General features: G+C 41.7%; 1 protein-coding gene across 4 annotated transcripts in view; it reads right to left on the reverse strand.

The window, feature by feature from the left end:
• Nucleotides 1-335: 335 nt before the first annotated feature.
• EDA (ectodysplasin A) overlaps nt 336-13,380 on the reverse strand; it is a 268,344-nt gene continuing 255,299 nt past the window's right edge. For 2 of the 4 annotated variants that reach the window (XM_068247652.1, XM_068247649.1), the window contains 2 exons: nt 7,362-7,492; nt 336-966 (listed from right to left, as the gene is read on the reverse strand). In XM_068247652.1, the coding sequence (XP_068103753.1) occupies nt 715-966; nt 7,362-7,492 (383 nt within the window). In that variant the 3' untranslated portion in view covers nt 336-714. The remainder of the gene's footprint in view (nt 967-7,361; nt 7,493-13,380) is intronic. The other 2 variants (XM_068247651.1, XM_068247650.1) reach the window with 2 other exon arrangements.

A 13,380-nucleotide genomic window follows, 5' to 3' on the forward strand; every position in this document is an offset into this window, starting at 1 on the left:
TCTAGGATCAGTCAAGGATGTGTGGCCACAAAGCTGTAAACAACCTGTCGTAAGATACAAGAAGTTAATAGGAAAAGTTGGCCATCTGGACATGAAAAAGCCCTTCATAAAATCACAGAATGAGTACCCTTGCAGAAAACGTCAAGCTCTTCTGGATCACAGTGGAAGCGTAGCACAGTTAATTGCTGGTAGTATTTCAGGTACATTTGCGGTCACATCCGACTCCAATATTTTGGAGGAATAAAATTATTCTAGTACATTTGAGCCCCAATACGTCCGAGAAATTAAATTAATTCTGTGGTGTATATATTATTTGTAACATAAAGAAATTGTACTGGAAGAAAATTTGCATTTTAATTTATCAATAAAAAAAACAAAACAAAACAAAAAAATGTCTCTTCACCAGCATTGACAATCCCTTTGCCATGAACAGCAGCTACTTAGTACAGCATAGGGACCAATTAGTCTTAAGAACACTGGTAACATGGTCCTATGTTGGACTGGCTCAACAGTCCTGGTTAGTGTGAGGATTAAAATACCACAGTTCCTCGACCAGCATAAGAGAACTAATTCTTCATGCCCTCTGCTGTAAACAGAGAATTTTAGTTGTCTTTCTGCAACAAGGAATAAAAAAAGTCTACAATGTCTTCTGTTAAATCCAGTCCACTGGTAACACTGTGTGGGCTTTAAAAGTTTACCATTCTGTGTGAGAGGTTAGGAGCTGGGTGCTTCCCCTAACCGTATGGCCCCAAAGAATGTGGTATGTCTGCTCATGTTGATGGAGATATCTGCATGAACCATCTTTACTGCAATCTTCTGTTTAGCTTTTAGCAGGCACACTCCAGCAGTGTAGCATGTATTGAAGTTGGTTTTACCAGGCTCTATACTCCGTGTACACTGGAGAAATGGCTTCTCATCTACCACAACTTCATAACTGGCAAAATCTGCAAAGTTGATATAGTAAACCTGGAAAAGGAAACATTCTTTAATTAATACTTTATAGTTTTCACTTTGGCAGGAAAAAAAAAGTTGTTGTGACTGACATTAGAACCATAAGTCCAGACTAACAAATTATGCTGTTTGGGCACTCCAATATATCTGAAAGGCAAATGTTCTTTTAAATACACTTACCAAATTGCTAACTAGTCCAGAAACACTGATGGCCTTTTGTAAATAATGGCAGAAATCATCTCATATTTCTTGTCCCCCGCTTTTTAATGGAATGATCTGCCTGCTGTTATGCTGACATTTGTTTTAGAGGATGGAAGGACTAGAAGATTCCAGTCATCAAGGTTAAAGACTGCTGGGGGTCCAGAGTTTGGAAGACTTAAAAGTAAACTGGAGGTGAACCTTGGGTCAAAAAACACATACTTACCTAAGAGGAAAGCCTCTGGATCATGTAGAGTCTTCTCATTTCCTCCTCGACCCTGCCGTCGCAAGCTGGGACCTGCTGGAAGATCTAACTTACATGCTGCTCTTCATGCACGAGTGTGGCCATGCTGCACCCACGTGAGCAAAGCCACGTCTGCGCTGTAGCATGGAGCCACTTGTGCATGAGCAGCTCCGACTTACTGCGCAGGCGCAGTATGGCCGCTCTCGTGCATGAAGAGGAGCAGGACTGGATCTTCTATCCAACATGGTCTTGTTGGATTTCTTCAGGTGGTCTATTATTCCAATAGAGCCTGGAAAGGCTGAGAAACAATTTGAACACTGGAAAGGGGATCTAGCAGAACTCACACAGAAGACCGGGTCTGAAGCAAAGGAGGGGACAACAATTGTAGCTAGGATTAAATCTAAAGCTCCAGACACACGCTCAATCACCATCGTTGGGAAAAAAAAAAAAAAAGTGAACCCGAATGAATGACTTTGGAGCACAGTTGAATTATACCATGGCACAACGACATTCCCCTGATCGGAATCTTAGAGAAAGCAAGAAAAGGAGTACCTGAAAGTGGGAAATTCGGCACGCGTGATTATTTCAAATGTAGCAATTGTTTGTAAACGCTCGATATGAACGACTACCACCGATTATCGTCAGAATCTACATGGATGAGAATCGCTATAGGACACTTTTTTAAACTATTCTCAGCCGACCATCATTTGTTTTGGGTGATGGCAGTCAAGTGTGTGTATGGAGCTTTACTCAAAGTTTATCTCTTGCTGAAAACAAATGAAACATGTGATACTTAAGCCTTTGGGAAATGCTAGAGATGTAATCAGGAGGAAGTAGTTTTATTTATATGGTGGCGCCAGGGTCCAGAGTTTAAATCTGAGCCAGAATACTATTGGCATGGAGGAGAATTTTCCAATTGTGCCCTGAGGACTATTAAGCCTAGAAACTGGCTTGCAGAAGAGACAACTCGCCTAACAGGTAGCTGAGCCGTAGCTGAGAGTCCCAATGCATAGCTGCTGCTGGAGAGAGACCTGTCATCTGAAACTCTTCTTTTTTAATATGATAGAGAGGTAATGTACAGTATACTTGGGTGGCATTATTTATATAAGGGAGCACTACACAGATATGTAACCTAACACAGGTTTCTAACACATACCAAAGAATTTCTTATATAAAGGATTAGAAAGATTCAATATTTTCAAGAACCTTTTAGGGCCTGTTTCCGCCAAGTCAAATTTGCAATGCATATTTTTGCATTAAAAATTAAAGCAATGAATGTCAATGGAGTCATTTCCATTACAAGCAAATTTTTGCAAGCAGTGCAATGCAAAAAACAAACAGAAAAAAAAACGTTTGATTGCATGCTGCAGATTTCTACACCACACATCTGTTTCTTATGTTATGTTAGATGCATACGAAAATTTTCATTTGCAAAACTTGAATCCTGGAGTATGTAAATAAAATTGCTTTGTTGAAACAACATTAGCATTACCTTGTGTCTGCTTGGAGAAGGTAAGTCCACCTCTTACTTTAATTACTCTATTTTTAAACTTTTTAGCTATTTTTTTTCCTTTTGGCACCTCGGTTCATATGATACATTGTACGAGTCCACCCTTGGTGGAGGGGCGTTACCCATTTTTCTGATCTATGGAGAGAGACTTCTTAATCTTAAGTGGGGTCAGGTTTAATCTCCATACCGGTTTCTACAGTGGTGTAACCCTGCCTTGTGAGTATAACTACAATTACTCTATCATTCTCCATTTGATTACCAGTACATATTACACTATATTGGGCCCTCAGTGTACTCTTTTGTATTGCCTTGCCAGCTACCTTGGCCCTCTTGCAATAATGGCATTATTCCCCATCATTATTTTGCATCTCTGCACACCTAAGCAATTGAAATACTGTAACATGAATACTTCCCTTGCTAGCCTTTATAATTTTGCCTGACCATTTTTTGGTAGTTTGAGTCTCAGCTGAAGCAATAGAACACCTGATATGCTCACTATTGCTTAATTAGTGATAAGCAAAGTGCAATCCCAAATTCATTAAAACATAATTTACGACTGCCACACAACTTAATTTTAAACAAAACAAAATTCTAACATATGCTCGTGTACAAGTTGACTCCGTGTACAAGTCGACCCCAATATTTGACCCTCTTAAGCTGAATTTTTTTAATGACTCAAGTATAAGTCTATTCAGTTTTTTTTAGTTAAAAATATTTAGTTGCACCACTCTGACACATACAAAGATAAATAAACACTCCTTCAAGCCTATGAGCATTTCAGTGCTTGCTTTTCACCCTTCTCTTTTCATACCTAGGATTATGCTGGGGGCAGCCATTAGCAATTCCTCCATTTCCGGACACCACCTACTTCAACAGTTTGCCGGATTTTGTCCCGGCAATATGAAAGGAAGGGAGGGGTTCCTCCAATAAATGTAAAATATTTTATAATTTGTCATCATGCAGCTGAAAAAAGGCTGCTATTTATTATTATACTTTAGAAAATAGATTTTATTTCTGAAATCTTGTATTTTTAATTTGGGTCCACTTTAACGGCTGCACTTGGGGACCATGAGGGGTTAATGGCTGCATTGCATAAAGTATTGTTGCCATCAACCCCGCCTTGCCCTCAAGTACAGCCAAAAACTCCTCTAGGCCCCCACATGCAGCTATTAACCTTCTAAACTGTCCCCATGCCTCCTATCAGTGTTGTCAGTGTCTGTGTTCCCCTGCTTCCCCTTTCAGTGTGTCCAGTGTCTGCATCCCCCTAATCCCCTTTTCATTTAAGCCATACCATGCATCTCCTGCTCCCCCTTTCTGTGTGCTCAGTATCTTTTCCCCCTTACAGTGTGGCCAGTCCTCCTGTTCCATCTCCATTGAGGCTGGCCAATGTGTCCCCCTCCATTGTGGCCAGTGTTGTGTAGTAAAACATCCCACCTCCATTGTGGTTCCATTGTTGTGTATTAAAACATTCCTCCCTCCATTGTGGCCAGTGCTTTATAGTAAAATGTCTCCCCTACCTTGCAGCCAGTGCTTTGTAGTGTAACATCCCCTACAAGAAACTCCCCCCCCCCCCCACGCATGAACTGCAGCAGCCAGTGTGCCTTGGATAGTGTACTTATCCCTATCAGATTTCTGCAGCATGCATCCTTTTCCCACAAAATGATTGATAGCCACATCCAGATTTCTGTGTTAACATTCGTGGAAGCAGCGCGGAAATAAGCATCCACAAAAAAAGATGCAGAGGGACGCATGCTAGTGGAAATAGGCCCTAAAGATGAATGGAATTCATATGCAAAACAAATCCTAAGACAGGACTGCAGAACGTTGCATTTGAACATGTGGTGCTCTTAACGCTGACCTTTGGGCAGTTCTAAACTTCAGGCCTCATCTCCTATCAAGTTTCCTACACTTGGAACTACATGTGCTGGTTTGGAACTAGCTTGCCACTGCTTTATGCTGTTGAGTACAAATAGCCAATAATGTGCTAATAAGTGTGGCTTGCATGCAAATGTAAAGCAAATTGTATGCCGTTTGGAGTTGGGACAATTGAATGCACATTCTGCTGACTTTGATAAGCCCAGATCCAAGTTGCATTAAATTTGCATGCAAGGCGGAATTTTTAGCATCTCAGTGATCACCCGTACTTCAAAATCCTGCGTAAATGCTTTTCAAACGTGCCTTGATTATTTTAAATGAACTATAAATGCACACTTAGGTTAATTTATATACCGTTGATCATTTTTTAAATCTTACAATGTAATATAATAAACTGACTATGACCAATTCAAGTACCCCCTGAGCACATCCAAAGTACCCTCAGGGGTACGTGTACCATGTGTTGAGAACCTAGGCTGTACAACCTGACCTTTGATCTCTTAAATAATTCATGACAGATAATCTGGTGCTCAGTTATGCCACCTACACTAGGTTCATGCAAATATACACTAAAAATGATCCCCACACCAGAAAAAAAGCTGCATAATCAACAGTGTCACCTTCTTTTGTGTGGCAGCTGCAGTAGCGTGCTTATTGCTTACTGTAATGTCCCCTCTTCTAGCAGGATATAGGTTATCTGTAATAATTTGTGAACAAACTACGCATATGCCATCTTGCCTCAGGAAGTAATTATGGAAAACTCTTTATCTGCATTTAAAGTAAACAAGAGATCTGAAAAGAAGATTTGACACTTACCTGCAACTTCCTTCTGCAGCATTAACATGTCGAGTCCAACGACGTCCTCCTGTGGTCTGCCATTCAGCCGCAGTCAGCCCCGGTAACTGGCTTAGTCGCGTCAGTCTGGGTCTACTGCGCATGCGCAAGTGATCCGCGCTAGCTCAGAAGACCCAGACTGAACTCGACTGAGCCTGTTACCAGGGCTAATCACAGGAGGACCGTGTGGGACGGGTTTATGCTGGAGGAGGCTGCGGGTGAGGAAGCCACAGGTGAGTATCAAATCATTTTCTTTTCAGAACTCTGGCAAACTGTAAAGAGGACGTGGATGCCTTCCTTGCATTGAAGGGTATCCACAGCCTTACCACTAGGTAATTCCTGGGAGAGTTGATCCAGGGATTTATCTGACTGTCACCTGGAGTCGGGAAGGATTTTTTCCCTTTTAAGGCTAATTGGCCTAGGCCTTGTAAGGTTTTTCACCTTCCACTGGATCATCTGGAGTAAGTGTGGGTTCAAACTATGTAACTGAAGTTTGTTGGTGTTATACTATGTGGAGATTTCAAGAGCAGTTATTTCCCAATTGCATTTCACATATGCATTTATCATTACGAGGGCAGTAAGCAGATCAGGTGATCTTACAGTACTGTGACTCCACTAGCTGCATACACTTGCATCAGGTGTGAGATTATGTAATGTGCAATACTGAAGGTCATTATGACAGCCAGATAGCCAACAATAAAGTATGCAGCTTCCATATTAACAGAAAAACTTCAGAAAGTTTTTTTTCATGCTGAGGGAAAGGATTAAAACCTTTATTTTTTTTTTTTTTACTTATCTCGGTCATCACTGGGGAGATTTCTCATCTATTCTTGTATTCTGCAAATTTACCACACAAACAGGAAGTGAATAATACAAAAAAACACTTCTCTACAAAAAGATAGTTTTAGCTACCACGGGACCCTCACTATATCCATAAGGTGGCCATACATGTTTAGATTGCCACCCAATGTAGCAAACAGATAGGATCTCCCCATTTACTGCACTCCAATTTTCAATAGATTTCACCATGACATCTAATGAAAATGTATAAAAGTGCAGTGCTGCACTGGTTAATACAGTGTAATGCTATGGGCCAGCTATCTACCCTACCACTGCTCCCCCACCATGTTCAGTTTATTTACTGTTTGGTCGATTGCAATTTCAATACATTTTTGGCATGAATCAATCAAAATTACAATCGATATGAGTCGTTGCACTATAGATTTCTAGCAGATTCGATCAGTGATAGAATCTGCTGGTAAAAGGCAATGCATATATGGCCTGCTTTAGACATGATTGGTAAAAAAAATTCTCCTAGCATGATATTTAGTGCAGTCTGCGGTAGCAAATCCCTGTATAAATAAATGGATAGCACCTAAATGTATTCATTTGTGAATGCCAACTTCTGCATCTTGTGGGGCCAGCAGACAAGAGTGAATTTAGCCTAATCGTTAGTCAGCACTATCAGATCCACCCTGTACATTTCCATTAGTCTCCAAGACCTACTCATTGGTGTACATTGGTTTACACTGACTGTTTAATATGCTTATTTATATACAAATTTCATTGTCCTAGAGTTATCCAACACTGTACTGCACACATTTTTCATCTGTATATATATATATATATCTTACAAATCATTTTTTTTTGTTATCCTCATATAAGATCTATTTTTTTGTGTCAGTCATAACAGTAAAATATTGTCCTGTTCAAGATAAAAATAGGAGGCAGGCCCAAGACCGTACTCACTTCTACCTGACTATAGATGAGGTAGGTACCATCCACCAGCACCTCCAGTTCCCCGCTGCGAGAGTGCAGCTTGAACACCCTGGGGTTCATGGCAATCTGTGACCAGTCATGAAGGATTCCACCTGAAAGATCTCAGTGTGAGAAAATGTAGTCACTCAGTACATGTTACCAATAGTAGCAAAGCATCAGATTGTACAAAACAAAATTGATTATATTATAAGAAGCAGAAATCCAGCCAAAGTGTGTTTTTACCTTTAGAATACTGAGAGGAATAATTAAGCCTTCTATCCTGATTTTATCGCAGTCTGGGTCTCTCACTTCCTGTTCTCAGTGACAACGATCGCTGGGATAAGGAGTGATGGAATCTTAAGAAATGTCCCAGACTGCAGTGTGAACTGCCATATTTTAACCCTTGCCATTCTAACAATTTCTGTGTGTAATCCCACTACAGATTTCACTTGCTTTCTGTTCTCAATGACAATAATCCATAAAAGGGATGAGCAGTTCAGGCAGATAATCTCCAAAAACATGTCAGGCTGGGGGAATAAACCTGACGCTGGTTTTAAAAATTCATGTTATTTAGGGCCAAAATAAAAGTTCTGGCTGGAGTTCCCCTTTATAAAATAACCCAATAGAAATTCCATATACATAATTATGTTGGCATTCATTTACTTCATAGTACATACTGGACCGGATTTATAAAGCTTCTGTCCATTAATGCAGAAGGGTCTATAGGTTTCAAAGGACACTTGAAGTGAAAGGAATATGGAGGCTGCCATATTTATTTCCAGAATCACACCTTAAACCAGCATGCAGGTAATCCAGTCAGACTTCAGTCATAGAACATAATCTGCATGGCTGTTTAGGGTTCATAAAATATTTCAGCCTTTATACTCCTCCAAAAAAAAAAAATCTTTACTCAGCTGGGGCTTCTTCCTGCCCCTTGAAATCTATCAATCCCACTGTGACACTCCGTTCTTGACCAGCCAACTGTTTTTAGTTTCTGAAGCTCACCGGGTCGTAAGCTTCTGCACATGTACCACGATCACACAACGGCGGGCGTGCTAGCGCAGAAGCTCACAAGCCTGCCTCGGTTGGCGAGCTTCCAAAACTAAAAGTAGCTGAATAGATGAGAATATAGCCTCAGCGTCGGATTTGACAGACTTCAAGGGGCTGGAAGAAGCCCTAGGTGAGTAAAGTTTTTTTTTTCTCTCACCTCGGAATTCCTTTAATGTCTCCTTAAAGTGGACCCAAATTAAAAATACAAGATTTCAGAAATAAAATCTATTTTCTAAATTATGATAATAAATAGCAGCCTTTTTTCGGCTGCATGATGACAATTATAAAATATTTTACATTTATTGAAGGAACCTCTCCCTTCCTTTCATATTGCCAGTACAGAATCTGGCAAACTGGTTAAGTAGATGGTCTCCAGCAAAGGCGGAATTGCTAATGGCTGCCATCTGTATAACCCTAGTAATGAAAAGAGAAGGGTGAAAAGCATGCACTGAAATGCTCATAGGCTTGAAGTTTGTATGTGTCAGAATGGTGTAACTTAATATATTTGAATTAAAAAAATGTTTGGTTTGGGTCCGCTTTAAGGCAGGGCTGTCGAACCCCAGTCCTCACACATTTTTGGCACAGCTCAAATTAATTGATGGTACTGAATTAGGAAAGGTGCGGTTCATCAAGTAGAACATATTTATCAGTCCATCCTGAACACACTGGCATAGATTTGGCCCTCGAGGACTGGATTTCGACATCTGTGCCTTAAAGTGAGCGCGAGGTGGATTTTCTAAATAAATAGGACACAGAGGCATGTTCTCTGCACAATGACATGCCTCTGTGTCCTCCTATTGCCGCTGTCAGTTTCCCCTGCACTCTGCTGTCCCCCCTGAAAAATACAGACAGGCTACAGACAATCTGATGGTCAATAGCCTTCTGTTTACCTGCAACTTGTCAATCAGCATTGCCTCCCCCTCTATTACATGGCTCCCACAGCCGCACCCCGCCTCCGCTAGCTTCCTCCAATTGGAAGCTAAGCCACGACCCAGAAAGTACTTATGGGTCGTGGCTTAGCTTCCGATTGGAGGAAGCTAGCGGAGGCAGGGAGAGCCATGTAATGGAGGCAGGGAGGCAATGCTGATTGACAAGTTGCAGGTAAACAGAAGGCTAGTGACAATCAGATTGTCTGTAGCCTGTCTGTATTTTTCAGGGGGGACAGCAGAGCGCATGGGGGACTGGCAGCGGCAATAGAAGGACACAGAGGCATGTCATTGTGCAGAGAACATGCCTCTGTGTCCTATTAGGGTTCTCTTTAAGCAAATTGGACTGTAACCTTTTGTACAAATACAGAGGGTAAGAAGCATTAAAGTCAAATGAAGAAAGCTGTCCAAGCCAGTAACATCATGTATATTTATAGCTCTTACAGTCTAAACAAATGAGTATGAACATAAAGGGTATTCATGCTATTAAGTAACATTTTCACTTTAAATATACAGTAAAGTTCCAGAGAAAAAAAACACAACTGATTGTGTAACTAAAGTAAAAATAAGCAAAATTAAAGTGAACCAGAGACGAAGCACCCTCATGTATTTTCATGTACACTATCCACTGTGGCTGGATAGTGTAGTGGTTAAGGGCTCTGCCTCTGACGCAGGAGACCTGGGTTCGAATCTCGGCTCTGCCTGTTCAGTAAGCCAGCATCTATTCAGTAGGAGACCTTGGGCAAGACTCCCTAACACTGCTACTGCCTATAGAGCGCGTCCTAGTGGCTGCAGCTCTGGCGCTTTGAGTCCGCCAGGAGAAAAGCGCGATATAAATGTTCTGTGTTTGTTTTGTTTGTTTGATTTTACCATATATATCAGTGGGAACATTAGAGAAAACACCTACCCTGCTCGGTTTCATTCTTCACTGCTCGGCCTGCTTCTAATCAGCCCTGATAAAACCCCAGACTGAGCATTCAGTCTGGCTTTGCTAAGGAATCATTACGGCAGAGCCAGAAGGGGGCTGGATTGGGCTTGAAAAGACATCAGAGAAGACAGACTCCGCTATAATGATTCCAGCCAGACTGAGTGCTCAGTTGGGGATTTTATCAGGGCTGATGAGAAGCAGGCTGAGCAGTGAAGAATAAAACAGAGAGCAGGGTAAGTGTTTTCTCTAATGTTCCCACTGATATATATGGTAAAATACATGAGGGTGCTTCGTCTCTAGTTCACTTTAATGGTTTTCACTATAGTATCAATACCATGGTTTGTCTTGCACAGTCCCTTGTCACTAGTGTAAAAGTAAATATACAGGCACACCTAAAATGTCAAGAATGGCCTACTGCTGCTACTGCTCTGTAGCCTCCGTACAAATACAAAAAGGGAAATCATGTCACTAATTGTAGCTGTGGGGATGGTGCAGAGAGAATAAACTTTACTACTTTACTAGTAAAGAACTTCACTATGGTGATCATCAATTGCTGCTTAACTACTCCAAAAGCTGTATGCAGCCCACACTGTACCTGGCAAACCCCCCAATGTGCAGACTGGCAGCTTGTGGAGTGGGGGAGGGGGAACATGTTTAGTAATAAAATTGAGCTTTTGTGTTTACTATAGAAAACTACTAATACAATTTGTTAATGGGATTGAGCTACTGTAAGTTTTTTGTGCTTTCTTTTTTAACAAACCCTCTCAACAAATTTAGAACAAATTGAGATACCCAAAAAGAGGGAAGCCTCAAGAAGCTCCTTACGTTCTTCTAGAGACCACTGCTGGTGCCCAGGATCCTCTTGAAGATTACGTCTGCGCTCCTCTTAATGCACGAGTGCAGCTGCTCAGCCACTATTTACTGCGTACCGGCTTACTGTGCAGGTGCCCTGTACTTGTGCAGGTGCAGTACGGCCCCCTTCATGCATGAAGAGGAGCATGGTCACGTAACAGATCCATGAAGCTCTTGTTGAATATATTCCTGGGGCTCCACACACAGCAATGGTGGGGGCAGGAGGACAAGAGAATAAGGATAAACAAAGTGCCGCAGATATGATGTCACACTGGAGCCGAATGAGTTGCTCTTGCGTTGCAATGCTGCATTGTGACTTTAACATCGCATTACAACGCAACATCCCACTGTAAATAAGCCCTTAAAGTACACCTTTTATTATGAAGCTATAGAAGCTGCCAACTTGACCCCCTAACAATACCACTTTTCTGGCTGCAATGATGACCCTCTACATTCAGGGCTCGTTCACACTGCAGGTGGTTTTTGGCTTTTTTTTTTTTTTTGCCCGCGTGCGCTTTTTAAAACCGTCCCCGACCGCGTGGACAATGAATGTCTAGAAGGTTCATATCAGCACGGGTCGTGCGCTGTGCGGTTAGCGAAGCGGTGCATGGACTATTTTCAGGGCGATTCCGCCTCAATGGGAGGTATAAGGGAACGGCAAAATGCTCACAAAATCGCTTTGTGCAGCGATTGCGCTCGCGTTTTTAAGAATACATTGTAGTTATTCTTTTCCAGGTGAAAGAGTTCACTTCCTGACTTTCGTCAGGGAGTGAATTAAAAAAACGCTCGGGGAAAACCACTTACAACAAAAACGAATCGCAGACCCAAGCGTCCGAAATCGAAAAAAATATGCGTCAAAAACCGCCCAACGCTAACGACCACACGAACGGAACGCACTGTGAACAAGGCCTGAATGCTGTTTTAGCCACTCTCCAGAAGAACACAGATCAGAAAGGTTACACCATCTGATCTATATACTTGCTACAGGTGAGTAATTCAGAAAGAATTTTAGCCAAAATGTCAACAGTACAGCAAACCTAGCAAAAACATTTGTGGTCCCTAACCAGTTCAAATCCAGACCTTGTTTCCCCCTTATGAAACAGAGCAGTTTTGGTGATTAAGCTTACTTAACCAGCAATAACCGAAACTAGACAGACATGTTTTTCTTATTTTTCTAATTAATTTGCATAGACAACAACATTTTTTTGAGAGAAAATGCTATTTTCTGTCAAGAACAATTTTGTTGTCTATGTAAAATAGAATGGGAAAAATAGGAAAAAATACATTATTTTTCAGTTTTTACCGATTCCATTAAAAAAAAAAAAGTGCTGTAAATGTAAAAACTTCAATTATGTTCCTGTCACAATTTATGGTGACAATATTTGATTCTAAAGCAAAGGTGTGTTTTTGCTACAGTGAATACTTTTCACTTTGAACGCAGAAAATAAAAAAAGTATTTTTGTAATGGCATTAATTAGGGTGAAAAGGTTAACGGATAAGGTTAATTAATAATTGAATAGAGGGCATGGTTTAAAAGTGGCTGTGGTCTTTGAAGTAGGTGTGGCTAAACAGTATTTTTTTTTCATAATTTTCCCTGCATCCCCATTATTACATTTTACCCTATTACACTTCCACATTTAACCCTTGCCTTACACCAATTTCCCTGGTAGTCTAGTAGCGCCCCCATATGGGGCCGACCAAGGTTCGCCAGCATCAGAGATTTCAAAGTGTCACTCCCCCCCTCCCCCCCCCCCCCAAATAGTGCCTGCCTCAGTATCTGTAGTAGACATGCTCCCATTATTAGGTAGATTCCTCCCAGACCCCCACGTAGCCAGATGTGCCCCAAATATTAGCCATCCCAATTAAGGTTTCTCTCCAATATAGGTAGCCAGAGAGCCAGATATGCCCCCCTCTCCAGCATTAGCCCCCCATAGGTACCCAGATGTGCCCCCAGTACTAAGCCCTACCAGCTTAGTCAGATGTGCCCCCAGTTTAGGTAGCCAGATAGGCCCCTTGTTTTGGGTCCCCCCCTCACAATAGCCACATGTTAGCCCCAGTAGATAATTAGATGTGCCCTCCAATACTATGCCCCCAGGGCCAGTGCTTCTGTAGAGGCAAAGGGGGCAATTGTCCCAGCCCCCCCCCTCCCCCCCAAACATAACTGTGCTCTCTGAGGCCCCTGCAATGTCTTTGGCAGAGTAGGGTTTCACCTGTCCCAGCGGGTGCGCTCCTCTGTCAGTCTGTGGCTCTATGC

Source organism: Hyperolius riggenbachi, chromosome 8, assembly GCF_040937935.1.
Source record: "Hyperolius riggenbachi isolate aHypRig1 chromosome 8, aHypRig1.pri, whole genome shotgun sequence".
In the NCBI taxonomy this organism is placed as follows: domain Eukaryota; kingdom Metazoa; phylum Chordata; class Amphibia; order Anura; family Hyperoliidae; genus Hyperolius; species Hyperolius riggenbachi.